The sequence below is a fragment of the Falco cherrug genome, chromosome 1 (assembly GCF_023634085.1).
Source record: "Falco cherrug isolate bFalChe1 chromosome 1, bFalChe1.pri, whole genome shotgun sequence".
NCBI lineage: Eukaryota > Metazoa > Chordata > Aves > Falconiformes > Falconidae > Falco > Falco cherrug.
The window spans coordinates 36,575,391-36,594,018 of record NC_073697.1 but is presented as its reverse complement, the minus strand read 5'-3'; the positions used below and the strand labels follow the sequence as shown (position 1 = coordinate 36,594,018).

The window sequence follows — 18,628 nt, the reverse complement described above, 5'->3', positions numbered from 1 at the left end:
GTGAGGGCATAGAGAGTCAGAGAAATTGGATCTTTCAGAAAAGTGTGATGGCTAGATCTGTGCTAGTCAAGATTCAGTAATACAGTTTGTCTAAAGTCCTCTGACTTAAGGAATTACTAGCTGCTTCATTGTGAACTTACTGTCAACCACTCGGCTCTTCTCACTGTAATCTTCCACTGTACTTGGCAAGCCCCAGACATGCAGTGAATTAAAATCTGGTGCTGGATCAAGGGCCATCATGCAAGCTCAAAGGAATCACTAATAATAACAAAGCCGTATTGCTTTATGAGTTCAAGATGCTACGACAGAGTTCAAGGACTGATTAAAAATTCGATTAGCAGGACAAGTGCTTGCCTGGGGAGTCAGGCAGCAGTTCCTGACAGGAAGAGGCCAGACCAGATTTAGGAAAGGTACTCGGTCTGGGGAGCTTGGAAGGGAAGTGTCAATTCTGATGTTTCTCTCGGGCTGTTTCACTAGACTTGGGGTGACAGACACCGGGCTTCAGTGCAGAGGACATTCCTAACCAAAAGTCTTTTTCTGGGGGAGAGGTTGCATTATCTTATTGTATAGAGGCAGAAGGTGGTGTGAGCAAAAATACATGTTTGGGTGTGTTTGGGGGAGAAGGGTATTCGATGGGGAGCGGGGGAGAGACTACAGAGAGTCAGTCTGCAGTGAATCTGAATTTACTGCAGCATAATTCAGTAAGTTTCTCTGAAATACAGTACGCTTTATAATGTCTCTGTGACATTTGGAATTGTGCCACAGCAGAAAGAAAACTTCCTCAAACTTCAGGCATGACTATTCCAGGTGCTGAGTTGTCAAGAACACAGAAAGACAGGTTAAAAAAAAAAAAAAGCCTCTGCTTAAAAAAATTTGCTTGACCTTTATTTCTTTGACTACAAAACCCAACATATTTCTCTCTTGTTCTTTTCTTGCTTGCAAACATCACTAGAGAGAATAGCAGCAAGCGTAGCACTGGGTGCCATGATGTTTAACTGCTGTTTTCAATTCAGGGTGTATGCATGCACATTCAATGGATGGTGAGGCAGCCGTAACCCGTGTCTCCAAATATGACCTCTCATTAAGTAGTTTGTTCGATTAATTTTTACATAAGAAATAATGTGCAGTTTTTAAATTTTTTTTGGCAGCATAACCTCGGGATCAATTTTTTAATTAAAAAGATGTATGATCTCTTCCTGACTGTACTGCTCAGGATGTGCTAGACTTGTGAAAGCTGGCAAAACACTGGAACTGACCTGATTACTAGTGTCTCTTCTCAATAACCAGGGATACTGCTGTTTAGGAAATCCTGTAATTTACATCTGTTAGAAAGGCACAGTTTATCTAGTAGTCTCCAAAATAAGAGTAACGAAAGACACTGATTTCCTGTGTTTGCTGAAGATCTTGGTGGTGGGTTGACCCTTGGCTGGATGCCAGGTGCCCGCCAAAGCTGCTTTATCGCTCCCCTCCTCAGCTGGGCAGGGGAGAGAGAATATAACAGGGCTGCAGGGGCACAGTCTGCCTCACCATAGTCTTCGTCATGGGCTGCAGGGGAATCTCTGCTGCAGAACCTGGAGCACCTCCTGGCCCTCCTTCTTCACTGACCTTGGGGTCTGTAGAGTTGTTGCTCTTTACATAGTCTCTCTCTTCTTTCCGGCTGCAGGTGTGCAGGTTTTTTCCCCCTTCTTAAATATGTTATCCCAGAAGCACTACCACTGTCACTGCTGGGCTGAGCCCTGGCCAGCAGCAGGTCCATCTTGGAACTGGCTGGGAAACTTCTAGCAGCTTTTCACAGGCCACCCCTGTAGACCCTCCCTCCCCTGCTACCAAAACCTTGCCATGCGAATGCAATACAGTCTTTTACAGTGGTCGTTCCTTAGGGATTGTAAACCCTACCTTAACAAAAATGCTAGTGGTGATACCCTGGCCTCTCTGAAGATAGTCACCTGTATCTAGAGTTGTTTTATACTTCTCCCTGCTGACACGTCTTCTAGGTTCTCTTCATCTCTGTTTCCTAACACACACCTCCAAGTTCATTAAGCCCTTTCTTTATCATCATTATCAACATCATTATTAACTCCCTCCACTGCTGGCAATCTTGGCAGGAGATAGGGAGTAAGGGTGCATTGCAACTTGTCAGTGCAGTTATAATCCATATGAAGAACTGAAAAACATGGAATATTGCCACTTTCCTCAGCATTTTAGAGGTGCCGGTGAGTATTGCTGAAATACTCACAGTCATCAGTTCCCAGTTTACATGATGTGGTTTTAATAATATCCCTGACAGGAAATCCCACTCCACCACAACTAAATGGTTTTGCTGTTTGTGAACCCATTGCAGATTTGCAGTCAGTGATCCTATTTTTCAATTTTGTTCTTGCATTTAGCTGAACGTTCTCACTACATGTAAAATTTCACAGGAAAGTATTCTTTCTCCTTTTCTACAACTGCTAAATCTGTTCTTTCGGCTTGCATTTCAGGAAGTGTGACTGAAAAATCCCATAAAGTTTTTATATTCTTATTTTCTGCAACTTTTTTAGCCCCATTGTGGTAATACATTTCACCTGCTTGTAGTCCATCCTTCTTGCACAATGCTGAGAGCACCAAGCTGCCAGCTTTGCATGACATACTTTATATTCCTCTTTTGCCAGTTTACTGTTTGTTTTTTTCTTCCATCCATTTCAGTTCTCTCACTGTTGTCTGTCTTGCTACTGACTCTCAGCAGCAGTATATTTCTCAGTTAGTTTTGAAGCCTGATCCAAAATCCATTCAGTCCCCCCTCAATCTTCCACATAATTTGCTGTATGTTTATGTTCCTGTTCACAGCAACACATCCTCTGCTGCTCAAAAATCATGAGTCTATTACTGCAGTAATTATGATTACAGTGTAGCATATGGATTGGAGTCTCTTTCTTGCACACACAGTATTTACGCTTTCCAGATAGTCCCCAGGCTGGATCACCAGTAACTGGAGAGATAAGAGGGGGGGACACGACACAGGACAGGACATGACGGATGACACAAGACTAAGCAGAATGTAATTTTAAAGACAAAAAAGTGGTGTGAAAAGAGGGTGATTCACCCAAAATCCCACAAGAGCTCTATGACAGAGCCAAAAAAATGCATCTATGATGTCTAAGCTCCAGTCAGGAGCAAAGCCACATAACCACAGCTTAATTTCTTTTAAAGCTTGTGTTAACGCCTGCCTTTTGCTTTCAACCATCCCTAAAAAGTGTTTTGCAGCATTCTCTTGGAAGAAGCTATATAAAGCTAAACTGTGATACAATATATAGTTGACACGTAAACTACTGTTCTTTTCGACTTTCCAAGCTGAAATTGCATTGGGTTGGTTTCATCTTTGGTTTTTATACCTCAGCTGCAGACCAGGTTCATTGTTTTTGAAAGAGGGAAGTATTAGGGATCTTGAGAGTTTCATTGTTTCCTACTTAGGTAAACAGAGAGGCATGTGTTGTGATACCATTTTGCCAAATGTCCCACACCACCTGAATTCCTTTCCTGGTACACTGGAGGCCTGCAATACTTAACACAGAAGTCGTTCTCCAATTTCTTGCATTTAGTGCATGTGACATAAAAATGCACATTTTAAAGGCAAAGTTGCCAGAATTCATCTTCCCAGGAAAATAGAAAAAATGCTTTTCAAATCATTCTGAACCTGAAAGATAAACAGGAACAGCTGCTAAATGTCTTTCAAGGCAGCCCAAGATTCATTTCAATTACCCCGCACGGTGCACCTCAGGTGCAGCACAGTATTTTCAAGTTTTATATCTATCAAATATAAGCCTAACACAAAGTGTTATTTTCTCCCACGTGTTATCGCCTCAACATATCTGACAGGTTTTTTTCTAATTTCTTTTCTTTCTTTCTTTTTTTTTTTAACCGATATCCTACTGCTTTAGGAGAAATACAATATATGTCTACTTCAGCTCTCATCGTCTGAGTTAAAGTCATACTGGCCTATATATATGTATCTTTATATATATTTATTTCTGCTTTCTTGTCTTTTAAATTTGTTCTGTAGCTAAACCTTTGCCTGAGTCAGAATGCTGTGCTGTCCACTCTTCAAAGGCTAAGAAATCTTGATTAATCACTGTAATATCTCCTCTAGCCTTTGAAATAACACCTTAATTTAAAAAACAAGAACAAACAGTAAATATAGGTCTGTACTTTTGTTGGTGCACTAGGTTGTTTTGAAGACAGCCAGAGAGGAGGTTCCTGCTAAAAAAGGTACAAGTGTTGTAACATACAAACAAAATATTGGTAGAAAGGTGAATAACATTTTTTTTTTTTTTAAGAAGGGCATTACACAACTTACTTTAACACTATCATTTTAATGATTTTTGATATGTTTATGAACATGTTTTCCAGTGAATTAGGTAATGGGATTAAATGGGTGAGGATTTAAAGGTTTTCTTTAAGAAACAAATTTTACAAAATGTTTTTGAGAAGAAATAATGATCATGTCTGTATGGCATTGCAAGACTGCTCTAGGCAGTAATGAACTATTTTGGTATGGAGAGAGAGCATTGGTTTGGGTCTCCATTTCCAACCTACCAGTAAATTTCCCCCTGGGAAGGACTGTGTTCACTAGGAGACCAGGTGGGATATCCTCACCGCAGACACAGCTACTGAAATACTCTTGATTCCGTTAACATACGTGCTTCCATTTGGCAGAGTGATGCCCAGGACAGCTGCCTTTATTACCCTGTGCCACTAACCCACAAAAATTTTCTCCTGAGATGCTAGTGTGTGCACTGTAAGCACCTCCCCTGAGCTCCTATGCCTTAGTTAACTCTGTGATGGGAGGTGGTAAGTAGCAGATTCCCAAGTAGCTCTCAGCTGTACCTGACTGCACAAGGGTGTCTGTGGAATTTCAGGGCAATGCCAAGCCCATGATCATGCCCCACTTTTGGTGGTTTCAAACCTTCCTTAAACATTTACACTAGTGTATTTAGGTTTGTCCTGCAATGAGGACAAACCTCATCCTCAAACATTTCATTATCATGTCTCAGCTGGATGGTACAGCTAACAGCTAAGGGACTGTAGGGGCTACTACACAAATTGCCTATAACAGGCAGCTACCTGAATCAACTTTGCAACTCAAGCCTTCACTTTAACCCCCATTTTCTCCATTCACAGTACGAACAGCACAGTCAGGTCTCAGGGACTGAATTCCAGCATGCTACCTTCAGCAAGTGCTTTAAGTCACAGTCAAGTGCTAAATTATCCCATACTGCAGTACTTAACATCTGCATGTTCAGATTACTATAATCTAGTCCCAAACTCACAGCCACACTGCCAGGACCAAGCAGATATAACCACTGTAACACAAACAGGCAAGCAGAGCGAAAGAGGCCAAACTCTTGCCCATTGTCACTATTGTTTTAAATGAATGGAATTGATCATTTTTGTTTTCTGTGATCTCAAAAAGCCAGTAGCTACAGCCAGCTGGTAGGCAGGACAAAAGAGACAGTATAAGAAATGCATGGTAAAAAAGTGTAGAGGTGCACATTGCTCTCTGCAGACTTCATGCAGAATGTCAAGTATTTGTGATCACATCATATTTTCCGATACATTTTTTTAAGCATCTGGTTACTGGTGTTTTTAATTCAGAGCACACCAAGTTTTGGATTGATTGCTTTCTATATGGAAATTGTTGCTGAAACTTTTGGTTGTCTATGTTCTGCTCTGCTTTAGCCTCAGTCGCAAACTTATTTCACACCATGTTGCTGCAGAGTGCATCAAATACAGATAAAATTCCTTTGTATGTGTAATGCATGGACCTAAATTCTCATCCAGAATTACAGAGATGTTTCATGAAGCATCTTTATGTATGTCCATATAAAAAGACATGGAAAAGACAAGTCATCTCTCCTTCTCAGCTTTGGTGTGGTTTTCTTTTAAATTGGGTGGGAAGAGGGTTGGGTTGCTGGTTTTTTTGTTTTCAATCTAAAGGCTGAAAGCTGAGACCACAAGTGTCCCTTACACGGAATAACAGCCATTCTGTTCTAAATTTGTTGGGAACAAAAAAAATTTTAGCCAGGATTAGGAAATATTTTTTATAATACCAATTTTTTCACTCTAAATTAATTTAAACTCTTGCTGCGTGGTTGGTTTAGGATACTTAAAGACTCCTGGGGTTTTGGGGGGAGTTGTTTTGGTTTCCATTTCCCTGATTTGCAAAGTCAGATTGCTTTTTTTGAAATCACAAAGTTATGAAAATTGTCAGTGTGCTATGTAAGTCATCTGGTAGGCAGGTTGGGTGGTGTTTGGTGGCTTTGCATTGCCACAGCATAGAAAATCACACCCGTAGGTTGGCATGATTCCCATAGTTCCACTGACACGGCACGTAACCTTGCTCTCACATACGCTTTGCAAAACCTAGTCATGCTAGGTGAAGAACTGTGAAGAATTCCTTACTTGCTGTCCATCAAGATACAGCTTGATTTTTAGAGCCGTGAAGTACTTGCGGCTCTCATCAGTTTTGACTGAGTTTTGGTTTCTCAGACCTGAAGCATCAAACCTGTGTAGTCCAGAGGGTTCCATCTGTTTCAGTATTAAAGTATTAATGATGAAACGTAGTGGCATGCTCCCTTTCCTCTGTCTATGTAAATTTCATGATAAGGAAATTTATTTTTGTTCCTTTTACTTTACAAAATGAAGAGCATCCTTACAAAATGAAGAATGTCTTAGTATTTGAGCTCTGTATTCACTGTTCAAAATATAAGCCAGGTGTTTGGGGGAAAAAAAAACTTCCAACTGACGGCTTGTTTTACTCACATAGCCTTCTTCTGAAATTTTGATCCTGTATGTTTTAAACAATAGACACAATCATATCTTGATTGTGTTGCAGGAGGACCATTGATAGGTGTTCTAAATTTGTTATATGTCTTCATTTTGAACATACTCTGCTTTTGCACAGTGAGATTCCAGGTAGGAGAGCCTGCCGTCTTACCCAGTCCCAGCTATTTATGTTAGCATGCTAAGAAGGCCACCACGATGACTATGGAAGGGGACAGTACAGGATAGCATGTTGTTTTCACATATGGATTACTTCAAATTCCATTTTTGCCTCATTTGTTTCCAGGAATCATTCTTTCACTTTCTTTCTGTCTCCTTTGCAGGTGTGGATGTGCGGAGGTGGCATGTTTGATGTTCCATGCTCTCGAGTTGGGCACATCTACAGGAAGTATGTCCCGTATAAAGTCCCTTCTGGAACCAGCCTAGCACGGGTGAGTAATTGGGTCTTGCTGTTTTTCCTTTTCATTCGTCATCAGTTTCTTCATGCTCTGTGAACTAGTTTCCAGTAAACCCTTAAAACGGAAAATGATCATTTCTTTATTTTTCTGAAATGAGATGTGCAATTGCTGCACTTGTGCTGCCTTCCAGAAATAAGATTGCCAAGAATAAAATGAAAGCTTAAGAATACAGGGTTGGATGTCTCAGCACAGGAGTGCATTTCATGCTGATCCAAAAAAATCTAGGAGCAACCTAAGGCTTATGGCTCTCAAATTGCAGTGTTGTCAGTCATAGTTTTTACAAGCAGGACCAATTTGAATGCATTTTCTTACCAGTCAGCAGAACAGGCAGAATCTCAGCGAATGGAGGTGTTCTGAAGTAAAAGGACTGAGTAACAACGATTTGAGCAACTGTCTAATCATTGCGTAAAACCTGGTTGTGGAATACAGCCAGCTTAGAGCCATGTAAGTGCGAAATTACAAGACCTCTAGACATTTCTCAAAGACTGCTGAACACATCCATATCCATGAGGGGCTTTTTGCTCAAGAGAAAATGTTCTATAACTTTCTGGAGATGTTCACAGGATGTCAAAAGATGGGAGACAAAGGGCACAGATGTAGCTTCCAGGCAGATACTAGTATTTGTTCATGTTTGAGTTTAATCTTTTCTCTTTTAGAGGATTTTTTTTTAATAAAATGGCATTAATATTAAAGTCTGTATGTTGCCATAGGGTAATATTCTATGAATCATAATTTTTCTTAATAATGAAAATGTGGTAGGAACAAAAGAATAAATGTCTTGCTTTAAGGGGGAGATATGTTGGTTCCAGCACCACAGGACCAGGCTTGCTGTAGTAACTGCAGCAGAGGAAAGGAGCTGCCTGTGCTGCCTGCCTGACAGCTGGCTAGGCAGAAAGGATTTGCCTTAAAAGAGCATCAGTGCAGACAGTGCAACACAAGGCACAGTAATGGGATTAGTGGTGGCCACAAAAACTGCATTGACTAAATTGTGAGATGAAAATCCGTACAACTCTGTGTAGTATCAGAGTTTCCCCATCCAGATTTTTGTACTGGCTGAACTAAACTGCTTTGTTTATAGTATCCCTTGCAAAAATCACGTACAACTTGAAACAAGAATTCCAAACCTCAGTCTCTGTTTTCCTCTATTACAGCACAAAGTATCTCATTAGAGAATATGCTGTCTCATGCATTACCTGTAGAAGCAAAATACAATTATTTCTATTTGGGCTACTAGCATCTTGTACAGTTGAACACTTAAGTAGCTTTCATGGAAGCACTGTGAGTACCTAAAGCTATCAGGTAGCCACAGCCTGCAGCCTCCCTGTATTATTTGCTTTAGCTTGATTTCAATAGATCACTCGTAAAACATTCCGTTATAAAAATGAAGTCTCTGCCCATGCACAGGCTGACTGCCCTGTATCTTGTGCGGAGAGATCCAATGAGCTGATAGAGTGGGTCTCATGCTTCCCACTCAAATAATGGATAGTTTCTTCTGTGTTGTGGCATCCAAAACATGATGCTTAGATAAATTTCTGGCATATATTTATCACTGAAGGAAGATTTGAGTTCTCAAGTTCCCAGCTTCTTTTCAGTACAATATTCTAAACCAAAACATTGGTTACATACATTGCATCAAGGCTGCCAAGAGCACAAGATCTTCTGTGCATTTGAGTATTTGGTCCCCAACCCATCAAACTGTCTGTCAGTTTAAGCCTGAAAATACCCTCTATTCTCTCATCCAAGCCAGAAAAGGAAAAGCAAGGGCATATTCATCCTCAGCGTGTCAATCCTTTTGATACAGATCATTTGTGTTTCAAATAAACTGCCCCGGGTGGAGCTGTTAAGCAGCATAATATTAGGGGAGTATGCACAGGAGTGGCCCAGATATCCCAGCTATCTTTGCATTATCCTCCAAATATTATATTCACCAAAGATTATAGCTTACCCTTTGTAAGTATTTTATCTAAAACTTCCCTCTAGTTCAAGAGTATAATGAATAACACACTCAAGAATATCTGGAAGTATTATTCCTGCTGCCAAAAACAATGCTTTTACTACTAAATAGTTTCTGCAAAGGGTTTTGCTAAATCTTTTTCCATCTTCTGCTATGTAAAGGAAAATGCTGGAGATGCTCTTCACAAAGGATTGAGCCCTAGGAAGCTAATTTTAAAAATGATTGCAAGTGCCCCTTCATTAATCAAGGAAGAATTTCCCCTCGTGCAGATACTTGTGCGTTAAAGAATAACAGATTTTCCCATCCTATCCCACAGCAGCAGCACAAGGGATATGAAGACTGGAGACTGGAAAAGTACAGAGCTTCTAGACAAATTCAGGCATAGATCAAATCATGCCATGGGTTTCCTTTCAAGCTGTTTCAGCTTAGGTTTGCCCTTAATAAACAATGCTTACAGTGAACATTTTACTGTCCCTTGGGATTTCACCTCTCTGTGTCTTTTAGCAGCAAGTTTCAACAGACAATTTCAGCCAGCTACGTCATGCCCGACCAATCTAGATGTCTTTTTAAAGGGCTGTGACCTGGCATGGAAATCACATACACTTCTATAAATGAGAAACTTGTCAAAAACTCTGTCTCACCTCCCCATCATTCAATAACCATTAGTGTACCACGTGCAATAGTATGTATCATGACATCCGTTTTCTATGTCCTTATTATATTTCCTACCTTCTGATCTGTTACTCAAGACCTGCAAGGCCTACGGGTATTTTTTGCTGGCACATACCTCATAAATTGAAAAGCATCTGCATAGGAAACACCCCGTCAGTGAAACTGGTTGGTGGCACAGTGCAAAAGTAAAGCAAGCTGTAGACATGTGTAGTAGATTTATAAATCAGACTGTGACAACCAAATGCAGATAAAAAAGCTGAACACTTTTCTCTGGATATGTCTGAAGATGTTGCTGTGTGCCAAATGAAGTCAGTGTCCGATTTACAGGTGATTGCAGATAAAGGAAGATTAATAGGTACCCAGGTGTCAGCACTGATTCCACATTATGATGTGGAAGCACCACATAATTATTCATTCATTTCAAACCTGTCACCCTCTGCACAGGACTGCAGTGACTAATAACTACTTTTGCCTGTTTGTTTTAGGTAAGACATATATAGAAAGGGACGCCCCAAATCTTAAAGAGTCCTATGCCCTATTGCCCTGTTAAAAACTTCTGAATTGTTTTACTCAATTATTTTAGTTGCTTTGTGGTATTCTTGACTGTTGCTTCCTTTTTAACAATTCTAGCTATGTAATTTTCTTTTAGCCAGTTATCTATAAAATATTATTAGCATTTTCTTGTAGGTGTATCTCAGTTTATTATTTTATTTTGATTGCTGTTTGGGGGAGATTTTTTTCTATTTGTGATTCTATGAAAGCCTTAAGAAATTCATCAGTAAAGCTCACTGTTCCGTAGGATATGCAGAGATGAACTAAGAATTTTAAAATATATCTACAGAAATCTTTTTTGTTTGCAGGTATTTTACACAGCATTTTAGCATTAACTACAGAATATTAGAGCATTAGGCCTTTCTGAAGGGAGAGGCAAGCCCACTGAAGTTCAAGTCTGGATGCTAGCCCAGCAGTGTGGTGAATCCTAACCTTAAGTTGAATTCCTCCCTGCACGCCAGGACGTGGAATCCCACAGCACAGTGATCCTTTGACCCACGGTGACATTTGCCTCATTACACAGTGTCGCTGATTTGGAACTTGCGTGAGTTTGGGTTCATGAATTCATCTGATAAAGGTGGGTTCAGATTTCCCACCTGAACCATTTGCTCAATCTTTTTGCGTGGCTTCAAAGGGGAACTTCAAAGAAATTTTCTGTAGCTATACCATCTGGTTCTGTGTCAACATTTGCATTTTTGACAGAGCTTCCTTTAATATTATGACCATTTTGGTCGTGTTTTGGGTTTTTTTGTTTGTTTGGTTTTTTCCCCCCAGCTACAAATAATGTTTGGGGTTTTCTTAAAAGTCACGAACATTTTCTTTCCAGTTTCCAGACACAGTAAAGAACCAAGGAGAACTGGTTAAGTAACAGCTATGTTTTCTCATAACCGGGGTGCAACCCGATAGATGTGGCATGTAGTTAAGGGAGCGCTGCTGGCACTTTCGCAGTCACCTCTGTAGCACAAAGTCCGTTATGATTCAGCAGTGACAGTAGGCAGCTGAATCATCAGCTTAGAATAAGCAAATTATTTAAGAATCAAGCAAGAATCAACTTCTTGCAACAGCACAGCTATATGGTAATTATGATTATACAATGCAGCTTTTAAGTTTCCATTCAAACTTTTTTCATTTAACAGATTTATAAATTCATCATTAAAATTAATTAAACCAAGATCTCAAGGAGAGCACTTACCAAAGAAAATCCTCAAATTAGTATCTTCTAATCTTTGAATACAAGAAAATCAAAGTAATTTCTTTAATGCTTTTTTTTTATTATTTTCTCCAATAGCAATAGTTTTGCTTTTAAGATAATAAACGCAACAGGACAGGCAGCTTAACTATGCAAAAGGAATACAAAGAAGATGGAGAACTAGATGCTGCTGGACAATAACAACATCAGAGTAGTGGTAGCTACTTTCCAGGATCTGTTCAATAGTCTAGCACTGGAACCAAAGTTACGTGGGTAAAGAAATTTATTGGGAATCAGGCCCCTAAACTCTCTTCCAGGCTTAGCTGCAGAGGTGGGTTATGGGCCTGTATGTGCCCACAGGGTATGGGTCTGTAAAGGGAGCATGGCAGTAGCCAACAAATCTGCAGAGACATTGTTACACTGTGTGACTGCTTTCCACAGCTCCCCTACAACCAGCCTGCAGAGACCTGCAGCCGCAGAGCTGGGGGCAGGCAGCATCCTCATGGGGACCGTGGCCATCCCTGCCCTCCAAGCCCCACGGACTGTCCTCAAGGGAGCCAAGGAGCAGAGATGTAGCTTTTAGGTAGTGGGCTGGTTTTTTGGCTTTTTTCCTCTTTTTTACAATGTGTAGATCTTACAGATTTTTGTGGTGGAAATGAAAACCTTTATAGAGAGAATGAAATCCTGGCTGTTTTCAGATGACATCTGTGGAATTTCAGTTCTAGGTATTTGCAGACTACAAGCTGAGAATAAATAGTCTCTTGCTTCTCTGCCAGCTGTGCTAACTCTCACAAGATTTATTTATATACACCGCCAGCTTTGTCACCTAGTTAGCATGCTGTCTTCCATGGAGAAGCATTTCTTTTATGCCTGCAGACATCTCACTATTTGGTTGGGGTTTTTTTACACAAATACAAACTATTGCTGGAATGGAACCCAGTTAAGTTCTAAACACAGTTAAGTGTAAAGGCCAAAAATAAGATACCCAACAGGGGGAAAGGCTGACAAACACTAGCTCTGCCTAAGTTAAAAGTCAGTTAGGCAAGAAAGGGAAAGGGATGAAAACCCCCATTTAGACATAACTGGTGTGGGCAGCTTAGGTGTTGAGATCTGAACGCCACAAAGCTGTAATGAGTATCCAGGAAATGTTTTATTGTGCTTTCACTGTGGAAATAACACAGAAATGAGAAATGATTGTGTTCTGACACTGATGGAAGGACCTTTGCATGAAATTGAGAGTAACGTTTTTCTCCTTGAGTGCTCTGGAGTTTTGTACCATGCTGCCTCTGGCATATTAATCCATACTTGTTGGATGGGCTCCTCCAGTCATACTTTGTTCTGCTCCTTCCTGATGATTTATTGTGACATTATGCTACCCATATTCCAGTGGATCATGAAGTATAGTTGTCTTGACTGGATGGATCCCAATGCACTTTTAAAATACATTTTATGTAAAACAAACTATATTATATTATTTCCAGCCAAATTAAATACAGCTGCTTCCAGAAGTAAATAGGGCACCCATTCTGAAGTAGCAACACTGTTCTTCACAAAACAAACAATAAAAAACATTTAAATTAGGAAGATGATGTAGGTGGAGTAAAAATAAACCCCACTGGAATTTTACTTGGAAGGAAAAGAGATTAATATGTCAGTTGTTGCAGAGACTGTTGTGTTATTTTTAGCAAATAAACAGTCGTGTCCTCTCTTACATTTCACAACTGCAATACAGTCAGGCCCCAGACATGCTGTGGTGATTCATATTTAATTGGTATAATTAAAGTGATTTTTTATGTGCTAGCTGATGAGAGAAATTACTACCATGACAAATAAGACGACACCAGCTGGTGATCCAGCTTCCTGGAAATTGTTCAGATTATGTGTAGGACAACAGGAGCTCATTACAGGATCCAAATGTTCCTGTAGTAGTTTAATATTGACGAAAGTAAAGTCAGTGGATTGGGGTCAGGGCTGGTTTCATGCAAACAGTGAGACAAGCACAAAAGTGGAAAAAAACCAGGTTATGCAGATGAAATGAAACAAATAATAAAATCATTGTGCTGCTTTAGTGCCACCAGATAACAAAAATTACTTTAGAACACCTGGAGAAATTGAAAACAGGAATTAAATTTTTATATTAGTTTAACTGCTGTATCTAGACATCTAGAATGTCAATTGGAAAAGATGCAACTAGAGGATGGAGCTGTGCTGGTTTGCAATGAGGAATACAGTACAGCTAGGTAGCTCTCTTACTAGTGCTGTCATTGCTGTCCAGCACACCAGCTACAGGTACAGAATGTGGAACTACCCCTCCCGTATTAGGGACCAATCTAGTTGAAGCTTGCTTAGAGGGAATATTTATTAATCTGTCCTTTGACATGTTCCTGCTTGCTCTACTTCTCCATTCTCATTGCCAGCGTCTACTTTCTTCTCACTGTGCTTATTTGAGTAATACCACGTCTCTTGAAAATGACAGATGTTTGTACACGCTTAAAAAGGACAGTCATTTGATCAGAGAGGTGTATCTTCCCTACTCACTGAAGAAAGTGAAAGGGACAAAATGGTCCATGAAAATTTTCTTCAAGTGGAGAAGTCCTCATTTATGTCTCTCTTTCACCAGTCAAGTTGATTTAATCTCTTTTATTGAAGTCCAGTGTGCTGATTTCAGGTGGGGTAGAGTTAATTTTCTTCATAGCAGCAAGCATGGGGCTATGCTTTGGATTTGTGCTGGAAACAGAGTTGATAATGCAGGGATGCTTTAATTATTGCTGAGCAGTGCTGGCACAGAGCCAAGGCCTCTCCTGCCTCTCACCCACCCACCAGCGAGCAGGCTGGGGGGCACAGCTAGGACAGCTGGCCCCAGCTGACCCAAGGGATGTTCCAGACCATATGGTGTCATGTTCAGCTTATAAAGCTGGGGGAAGAAGGAGGAAGGGGGGATGTTCAGAGTGATGGTGTTTCTCTTCCCAAGCAACCGTTAAGAGATGACAGAGCCCGGCTTTCCTGGAGATGGCTGAACACCTGCCTGCCCACGGGAAGTAGTAAATGAATTCCTGGTTTTGCTTTGCTTGCATGGGTGACTTTTGCTTTACCTATTAAAATGTCTTTACCTCAATCCACGGGTTTTCTCACCTATTCTTTTTCCATCTCACTGGGGGGAGTGAGCAAGCAGCTATGTGGAGCTAAATTTCTGGCTGGGATTAAACCACAACATCCAGGTATCAGTGACATTGTGACTTACTGTCTTGTAGGCTGTTGCTGAGTGAAAATAGAAAACAAAGTCAGTCTTAAATGTGTGAGTTTATACAAACTTAAAGAAAACTTGTCTACATATAAGCCTGACAATAAATGATTTACCAGAGAGTAAAATTGTAACAGTGACACAAAACTTAATTATATCAAGAATGCATATGTGGGCAATTGATGACAGCTGATGAGTCAGTCTTAGTGTGGTTTCCATCACTGTTGTATGAATCTCACAGCTTCTTGGTGACAACTGTCACAACCTCACATATAGAAATATGCATCTACTGAAATGTCATTGTGCCTTATTTATTCTCATACAGAAATTTTTCACTGAAAATTCCAAGAGAGAGAACAAGTTATCATTGGACTGTCATGGATAGGTCCTGAGAAACTCCTTAAATGTCCATCTAGATTTCCTCTGATTTCTTTACATTGTGTGGCAATTCATGTAACTGATTAATATTGAATTCATTTAATTGCTTCTATTTTATTTTTATTTTTCCTTTTTTTCTATTAAAAGATCTATTAAAAGATCAGGGTAACCAATCTTGTAGTTAGTAGCCTTGCAATGGATTTAACAATGAGGCTAAGCTACAGCAGTTTTCAGCTGTAGAGGCATGTCTCATTTTTCCTTTCCATATGCATTTAGATGAGGTGTTCACATTGAATCCAAGTAAGTACAAATATATCCCAAAACTGATTCTTCTTATTGATAAAGATGTTTAATGCCATTTGAGAAACTGGCATTTAAAGGAGTTTTCTTTAGAAGATTATGCAGAGAGTAACAAAGACAGAAATCAAGAAGATTCAAATCTAAGTCTTATTTTGTTTGTTCTAAATTCTTTGTAGATTAGTTTCACTGTGAAACTGGAGTGCTTAAATGATGCTATAAGACGTTCACAAAATGCCACCTAATCTACTAGGCTCTTAAACTTCTTTGACCTATATGTTCTGTGGCAGTATACACACACATGGTAAGATCCTAACAAAGGCGAACTGCTTAGCATCTGTTTTGCAGCTAAACTCTCAAGATCTGGTAGCTATTCATAAGCATTCCTGCTTGCGGGGCTTAGTATATTGATGTGCTCAGATTGTGTCTGGCCTTGCCCAAGGCTCAGGCAAGGAGGAAGTGACCGTCCTTTCTCCACCGCGTCAGACATTCAGCCAGATTGTGGGAAGGGCAACTCTGGGAGACTCATAAAGAACTTGAAATTACATCCTTACCTCACAGTAAGTCACTTGATAGTTAGGCCTTAAAGTGTTCAGAGATCGGTGCTTTTGTTTTGGTTGTGCTCCTCTGCCTTTCTGTTGTGATAAGGTGAGTAAAAGACCAGCAGCTCATTGACATAATTTGGAGAGAAGAGTTACATTCCTAGGAGGTTTCTCACGTAGGGCAACTTTTCATGCTGTTAAAACAGCCACAGAACAGGGAAGTCAACTTACAAGAGTTCACTCATCTCATCTTGGGCAGCCTGTATTTTTGCTCCAGGAACATGCTAGGCTGGCATGTTCTAGATAGGAATGTAAATGCTGTTTGCCTTTATTGTGCAAGGTTGCACCAGACTAGCTTTCAGGACAGCAGCTCTTCCTGATTGCATTCAATTTAAGTATGGGGATTAACTGCAATCTGAAGTTTTCCTACTAGTCTGTACGCATTTATGTTTAAAAGGAAATGTGGTGATTACTGAGCTTGCATAGTCATAAGGTTAAGAAACCCATGCTAACTGAAGTCAACAAACCTCTTTAAAACTAATGCGTTTGGATGCCAAGTGCTTCCTTCCTAGTAACTGGCAACTTCAGAGAGTCCTTCCCACTACTCCAGGGCAGAGTTCCTGCAGTCATGTTCATAAACAGTCTGGAGATTTAGAGCTGGCAAACCAAGAGTTTATTTTTTTAAAGGGGAACCTGTTGAAATTCAAAGGGCTGGCTCATAAGGGTTCAGATTATGACAGCAATGTATAAATATGCTAAGGATGACATAGAGGTTTGTTATAGAATCTAGCAAAGTTTGGGAAGAAATTTAGCATATGATGGAGAGAATGGTCTTGGAAGAACTGGGGAACAAAGTTTCAAATAGATTTGTCTAAAGTGTCTTACCTGATACTTGGGTAGTGGTGGGAAGAACTGAATTATCTTTTTTTTAATGCAATGTCTTCATGAGTTTACACAGAGAGAGAGAGAAAGAACTTATTGGAAAACAAAGAGGTTTTGATTGGTGAATGAGAATTTTGAACTAGTGACCAGGTACAATATCAAGATTTCTGTTAGATTCTTGTTTTACTCTGTTATATTCATCTAAAGCAGAATGCAGTTCTTTTAGTGCAGCCAAATACTAAAGCAAAAATTCCATCAGAGCCTACTCTTAATATTGATAGGGTAAGTTGCTGCTGGAGTTGCTTTGAATTTTTCTTTCCTAAGACAATTTTTTTACCGCACTTTTACTGTATGGGGGTTTTTACAGTATGGTTTTTAAATATGAGAATAGCACTATCCGATAAAGTGATTGCAAAAATAGTATAATATTTTCTAGAACAGCCTTAAACTATTTGCATTGTACTAAATGAGGTGTACAGCATTTCAATGGAAGATATGCTGGAAAGATCACACCTATTTTCATTATTTTGGCTTCTTAGTTTAATGTACTTAATTGTATTTTGGCCTCATCTACAAAGTCTCATCACAGTATTTTTTCTTGTCGGGAGAATTCTGTTACAGGATTTCTGCCAGAAAGGTGGAATTGTCATTTGGATGTTGTTCTTTAATTTGTTCTGGTTTTCTCTGTCAAACTCAGTTCCTGTATTCTTGAATTCTAATTTCTGGTAAAGTTATTTAGGTTTTCATGAAATTACAACAAAAGTCAACCTTATGTGGGGCATGAGCCATTTTTGAATAGAGGTATAAGTGTTGAGAATTCTTATACTGCTTTAATTTAACTTGCTTTATCCCTGCAGGTTTTAACGTATTTGCTTCACAGAGGGAAAACACATAGAAACTTATCTTGCAGTGTCAGCTAAAAGTACTTTGTTTGTTCTGTATCTTGCTGTCTTTGTATTCAGATAAGCTTTATTAGTTCAGAGACGTTTAGTTTGCATGGATTAATAAAATTCAGGAAAGGAACTTTCAAATGAATCTTGAAAGCAAATCGGAGTATGAATCAGGCTTACTTAGATGCAGAGAATGTTCTGAGAAGAAACATTACCTTATGTTGATGATAATCAGATGTATATTGTCCTCCAGCTTATTACAGAGTAAATCTCAGCATTTTGCAGTTAGCGTTCTATAAAAAGAATATTACAAAACTTGATGATCTTGTTTTTACAAACAAAGCAACAAGAACACCCTAGCATCTCAATGTCATCCAGTGAGGTGTTGCTTTGTTGGTGGGATAAAAGGTTATTGGGCATCTGTGAAAATGCAGAATAGACTAAGCCTGTACTCCACTGCAACGTCTGCATATAAATTTGCGTGGATTGAGTTGCAGGAGGAATTTTGAAAACAAAAATACAGAAAAATTTTCATCCAGCCTATTTAGACTCCATGACTTTAAATAACAATAAAACATATTCTTCAGTCTCTATTCAGGAATTTTCCTTACTTTTTTTTAATTTATTTATTTTATAACTTGAGTCAGCTAATTTAGTGAATTGTAATTTGAATAGATTCTTTTGTAGCAAAATAGGTAATTCTGTTTCCTGTAAAATGCCAACAAAAACAAACTTTGTGAGATGTAAGCCAGAA

General features: G+C 39.5%; 1 protein-coding gene across 1 annotated transcript in view; it reads left to right on the top strand.

The window, feature by feature from the left end:
• The window catches only part of GALNTL6 (polypeptide N-acetylgalactosaminyltransferase like 6), a 487,985-nt gene that overhangs the window by 446,965 nt on the left and 22,392 nt on the right, over positions 1–18,628 (top strand). The window contains exon 8 of the mRNA XM_055700930.1: positions 7,143–7,250. Coding sequence (XP_055556905.1) covers positions 7,143–7,250 — 108 coding nt within the window. The remainder of the gene's footprint in view (positions 1–7,142; positions 7,251–18,628) is intronic.